At 61.9% G+C, this 6,000-nt stretch overlaps 1 protein-coding gene across 2 annotated transcripts in view; it reads right to left on the minus strand.

Annotated features, from left to right (window-relative positions):
- The window catches only part of MDGA1 (MAM domain containing glycosylphosphatidylinositol anchor 1), a 60,279-nt gene extending 55,410 nt beyond the window's left edge, over positions 1 to 4,869 (minus strand). For both annotated transcript variants that reach the window (XM_065912363.1, XM_065912362.1), the window contains exon 1: positions 3,802 to 4,869. In XM_065912363.1, coding sequence (XP_065768435.1) covers positions 3,802 to 3,868 — 67 coding nt within the window. In that variant the 5' untranslated portion in view covers positions 3,869 to 4,869. The remainder of the gene's footprint in view (positions 1 to 3,801) is intronic.
- Between the last annotated feature and the right edge of the window lie 1,131 nt (positions 4,870 to 6,000).

Consider the following 6,000-nt stretch of genomic DNA (forward strand, 5'->3'; position numbering starts at 1 on the left):
GGTGAGGGGGGGGGGGGGTGCAGATAATGCTGACAAAGCAAATAAAACAACCTGGATTTGTGAACACAAGGTCCTCTTTCTCCCTTGTGTAGTTTCCATCACTGAGAAGGAAGAAGGGACAAGAGGCAGGGACCTTCTCGAGGATACTTAGAAAACCCCAAGCCTTCTGCTTGCGCCAGGAGGCCAGAGTTTTCATAGGCTATGACTTCCTTCACCAGCAGGCAGCCAGTTTCAAGGCATGGGGTAAATTCCCAAGTGAAAATTCCCAAGGGTGCCCACACCCAGATCAACACCCAGAAGATGGCACTGGGAGACGCACCTCCTCAAATTCCCTTTCCGCACCCCTTGGAGGAGGGGGAAAAAACCTGACTTGGTGATAATTCTGTAAGCTATGTTGCTCTTGTCAAATTATTCAACATCTGTCTTCATGTTCCCACAAAAATTAGCATAGGATAGTAGTTTCTGATGACACCTTTAGTGAAATATTTTGACTTCCACCAGTAAGTTGCAAACAACCTGTCTTAAGGATAATGTCAATTCCCACTTCTGCATATTAAATAATCCAGGGGTTTGTTGTGTTTTTGAAAGGGAGAGGAGTCCCACTGACCTGCTGCTGGCTGGAAGTCCAGCGGCTATGGGAGGAAGAGAGGAAGCCAGGGTGGAGGAGAGGGTGTTCTCTGATGCTAACCACACACAGGACACTTCTCCTCCATCCCCTGGCTACTGTCTTTGCCCCAAAATGAGGTCTTCGTGGCCAGCCCACCTCCCCCTGGCATGCCAGAAAGCAGATTACAAGATCCACCCCGGAGCACAACAAACTGGCCCAGGAGATTGTGAGGTGGGAGGGAAGAGGAGACCAGCTCCAAATGGACCATCTGCTCCAGTCCTCAGCTGCCGTAGCATCTGTGCTCCCAAGAGAGCAGAGCCACCTGGCTGACCAAGAGCACCTCCCCAACCCTACTGTGGACAGTGGACCTCAGAACCAACAAGTGGACACTCGGAGGGGAGCCGGGCACCTTCTTCCTACCAGCCTCCGCAGAGAGCCGCGGCCCAGGCAACATCCTGATGGCTTTACCCTCCACGTCCTGTTCTTCCTCCTCCTTCTCGGTTCAGTTTCCATGTTAATCTGCCACTCCCTTAGCCACACAGGCTGGGAAGATGCGGGGACTGCCTTGCCCAGGCACACTTTTATCTTCTGTGCCTTGAGTAAAAGCTTCTGCTTCCCCGCTCACTGCCACGGCAGTTAAGGTGCCCTCCAGCTGCCACCCAAGACTCCATGACCCGCCCTAAGCAGAGATTCTCAAAGAGCCCCCACTACCCTGCTGAAAACCATCCTGGACAGACTTCTAGGGGAGAAAGAATTTCAAGAAGCGTTTCTTCAACTTCCTCCCAACAATGGCCCTTCATTTACGAAACAAATATTTGCCCATGCCAGGCACCATGCTGGGTGCCGGCATACAGTGATGGATGGGCATGAGTGGCCATCTCTCACCCCCACACTTTTACTCTTTTCTCACCTGCTTTGGAGCGGGAGGCAGGGCGCAGAAGAACTAGCTCTCCATACTGTTTCTTAACCCAGACCCAGTGATAGAGTAGTTCTCCCTTCTGCTAGAGCTAGCCAAATTTCTAGCATCACAGCCTCTTGCCATCCTTCTCCTCACACTCGATCTTCCATTCTCTCCATCCACCCCGATTAAGGCTTTCCACCCTGCAGTTCCCCAGAGGCCCCAGACTTCCTTGGAGACAAACTCTCAAAGGGCAAGTGGAAAGAATGTCACCCAAGAGCTCCAGGTTGGCCCCAGTGCGCCAAGCCCACCTTGATTTGCTCTGAGAGCAGCTAGAACTCAGGCACACGAGGGGGTGGGGAAAATACAGTGAAGGGGGACTTATAAGGCAATGGCTAAATCCTGGCCCCAGACTCCTGTGAGTGAGGGTCCACAGAGACCACTGCCCCACCCCTTGCCCTCATGGCTGGGGTTTCCAGGCTAGGCTCACGGGAGCCTCTTGGAGATGGGTCCCAAGCAGCCCTGGAGAAGGGTGAAGAAGCTAGAGGGGATGGAGGAGACAGATGGCCAGGAGATGAGCCTGCCAGATCTGCCCAAGGGCACTGAGAGGGAAGAGCAGCGCGGAGGACAGCAGCCGAGACGGAGGGCTCCCCATCACTCTCCAGAGCCCCTGGGGTGTGGTGAGAAGGCAGAGGCCTCGGCTGGGCCCTCCTGAGGTCACCTCCTAAGGGGGCAGTGAAGTTGTATGGAAATCTTGAGGAGAAAAAAAGAACCCGCTCAGGGTTCAGGACCTGAGGACCCGCTCAGGACCCGCTCAGTACACCAGGTATCTTCCCCTGCCCCGGGGAGGCCGAGGCCTCGGGAACCTTTCAAGGGCCTCCTCTCCACAGCCCAATCCCTCAGTCCCTGCTGCATTCTTCTCCCTTCTTGCCCTTTCTGGCCTATGTAAAGGGCCAGGCAGCAAGAAACACACAAACTAATTAAGAAGCAGAGTTTGGCCAGATGCCTGAGCCAGCCTCCTGGGGGAATTAAACCCAAGCTAGCTAGCTGTGTAGGGCTAGGAGGATGTCACCTCACAAATACCACCACCCACCCAGGACACTCTTCCCTCTTGCCAGGCATTCCCAGAAAGAGGCATTTAGCATCTGCACTTGAGGATGGCAACTAAAGGGACAATGCCTGAGCTCTCACCCCCTCCCCAGAACAGCTCAAACCCTCTCCTGATTTAGAGGTGAATAATCAGGTCGTCCACCCTAAAGAAAGAGAATCGTCCTCACTCCAGCGACACCGCATTAAAAAAGTGACCCACACAGACCACCCTGCAGTCAGGAGAAGGTACGTAAGGGCCACCGGGCCCCAAAGACTTTTTGTGCTGTGGGTCAGGGCATTACCGGCTGCTAGAACTCAAGACGGAGGGTTCCTAAGAGGGATGAGCCCTTGTGACCCTGAACCGATGATGTTGGCTCGCAGGATCTTTCCCCCGGAAAACCCATGAGAGAGAAGGGAGAAGCGGGTAACCAGAGTTCCCTTGGCGCCTGGGAGCCGGGCGTGCGGACGCGGGAGCAAAGCTGCGTGGGCAGGAGGCAGAGTTTGGACACGTCACCTGACGGGCGCGTGCAGTGTTTGCTTTCCCGGGGACCGTGGTTGAATGTCTGCGTGCGCGCAGGGAGAAGGAAGGTGGAGCTGGGGTTTTGTAGCTGGGGACAGGAAGAACTAACCAGCTCAGGAGAGGTCCGAGAAGGGATCCTGGCTTCTTGGGAGCCGGATCTAGGGGATGCCTGCATCCGCTTGGGCTGTCGAGAAGCGAAGCCTCCCGAGAGACCTGGGAAGGCGAGCCCGCCGCCGGGCCGCGGAGCTGGCAGCCAGCTTGCCCGCAAGCCGCGCGCAACTCCAGATTGTGCGGCGCTCGGCTTCCACTCCAGAGGCCGAGTTAGGGTGGAACGAGATTTCGGTGCAACTCGCTCTCTCAGTCCCCACTGTGCTGTCTTTCAGGGTCTCCCGGGCCAGCTGGATGCTCTCAAGGCTTCCGATTCATTCCCGCCCCTGGCAGGGTTTGGGAAAGTGTGTACTACCTCCTCCTGGCATGCCCGGCTTAACGCCAGACCCCACGACCTGCCTCCGTGCGCTGAAGCAGCTAGCTCGATTTCCTCGCGCTCTGGAAAAGGGCGGGGACCCGGGCATCCACTCCAGAGTCCGAGCCGGGGTACCCACCAAACCCGGGCAGCGCGCACTTTGCGCCTCTTGCAAAGTTTCCGCGCGGGGCTGAAAGGGCTTACAGCGGGACGCGGGCTCTTACCGTAGACTCCTTGTCCCCGACAGTGGAAGGGGATCAGCGCCAGAAGTAGAAGGCAGGTCACCTCCATCTTCACGGCCCGTTCTTCATCCCCGCGAGGCGGCGCAGCCCGAGAGGCAGTGGGGGGCGCATCCGCCGGGTCCCCTCTCTGCCCCTTGCGTCTTCCCCTTCCCCGAGAGGCGACGGAGGGGGCGGCGGCGGCGGCGGTGACCAGCAGACTGAGGAGGCGGCGGCGGCGGCGGCAGCGATCCGGGTTTCTCCTCCGGCGGGGCCGCTGCCCGCGTGGGGACACAGGGGGCGCTGGCCTGGCCCCGGGTGCCTCGGCGCGCCCGGCGCAGCAGCCAGCGCCCCGGCCCGAGGAGCCCGGCCGCCGAGCCTCTCCGGGTCCCCAGGGCTGTCCGCTCGGGGTTCTGGGTTCCAGGGACCCCTCCGCGGAGGCGGAGGCGCTTGGATCCAACAGGCCACCGACGACTGACAAACTTGTCGTTTCCCCGCCCAGGGGACGCCCCTCCGTGGAGCGGGGGCGGGGAGGCCGGGGCTCGGCTCGGGTTAATCCGCTATCTCCAGTTCTGCGGCCGGTGCTGGGGGCTCAATGGCCCGATCCAAGGGGGCCGGGCTGCGAGTCCTCTCGGAGGCGAAAAGCCCCGACTCTGGGCCTCCAGAGCCGGGGAGAAATGCCGGCTGGGCTCCGCCGAGGGGCGAGAGCCACGGGTCCCTGGCTCCGCGAAGTTAGCCGAGCCGCGGAGGAACCCCGGGGAGGAATCGCGCCCCAGCGCCCCGCGGGAATCAGAACAATTCCATCCAAGAGAGGCCCCAGAACGCGGGGAAAGAAGGAAAGTTTGAGTCGTTTGAAAAATATTCGCGCTCTCGCCGAGGCCGGGGCTGCGGCGCTGGAGCCGCTCGCCGCCTCCGCTCGCCGCGCTCCGCTCCCGCCGTCTGGTCGCGGCGGTGGCGCTCCGGGGCTCGGAGCTCTCGGGAGAGCGGGGCTGCGCCGCGCCCCAAGTTGGTCGTCCCCGCCCCCGCCCGGCGGCCTCTGCCGGCGGGGGCCCAAAGCAGGCGGGGCCGGGCCGGACCGGGCTCCCGGGCGCGGCGGCCGCGGGGCTCCGGGCCGTGGGAGCTCTCGGCTCGCTCGGCAACTTGGGCTTCGCTGTGCAGCTTTCCGCCCCCCACCCCGAGCTTTTCATTCCGCGCTCCCCCCCCCGCCTCCCCCGGCCTGCCCCCACCTCCTCCCTCCTCTCCCTCCCCTCCTCCCTCCTCCTCGCGGCTCCTCGTTCGGTCTCTCGCTCTCCCACCCTTTGTCGCTCGCTCTCCTGTTTGATTCCCCTCCAGTTAAAAAAAGGAGCCAATTAAAGGCAGCCCAGCTCGCCGGGCCCAGCCTCTGTCCAATTTCCTCGCCTCCCCCAGGACCAATTAGAGAAAACAAAACCGGACTGGGGGAAGCTGACTGCCTTTCTGCCTCTCTCCTCTCCCTCTCTCCCCCCACCCCTTCCTGCCCTTCCCCCCTTCTCTCCCTCTCCCCGCCCCCCCATCCCCCCAGCAGGAAAATGTCAGAAAGCAGAAATGGATCCATCTATCCCGAGGACAGTGGCGAAGGGACGTGGGTTTCGGCGCGGGCTCTGCAGCGCGCTCGCGCTCGCTCTCCGCCTGCCCTCCCTCGCACACCCAGACCCGCTGCTCGAGCCGGGGGCACGGATCCCAGTCCTCTCGCCGGACAAGCACGGCCGTTCGCCCCGGGGACTCTAACCTAGCCCGCGGGGCACGGCACACTTTGTAAAATGTTTTGCACTTTTGGGGGGCGGGACCGAAGCGGGGGTCGAAGGGGAAAAGCCGGGGCGCCCGCGGCTCTCGGGGTCCTGCAGGCGCGCGAGGCGGTCGCCAGCTGTGTGGGTCTGCAGGGCGGTCTGCGTGGCCCTGGAGTCCCTCCGCCCCCGGCCGAGCCCCGCCCCTTTCCAGGCAGCCGCCGCCTCTCCCCGCGTCCGGCGCGGGGGCAGCCGCGGGAGCCGCCGCGGGAGCCGCAGGCTGAGCCCCGGGGCGAAGAGGGCGCGATCAGAGCTCCAGCCCTCGCCGCGCGCGGCCCACAGGTTGCCAACAGGTCTGTCCGCAGGACCCCGCCGCTGAAATTCCCCCAGCTACCCCCGTTCTCCGCAGCTCGTCCTTCTCCCCATCCTGCCTCCGCTCCGGACCTCAGGCGCCCCCAAGCGC

This window comes from Muntiacus reevesi, chromosome 20, assembly GCF_963930625.1.
Source record: "Muntiacus reevesi chromosome 20, mMunRee1.1, whole genome shotgun sequence".
NCBI lineage: Eukaryota > Metazoa > Chordata > Mammalia > Artiodactyla > Cervidae > Muntiacus > Muntiacus reevesi.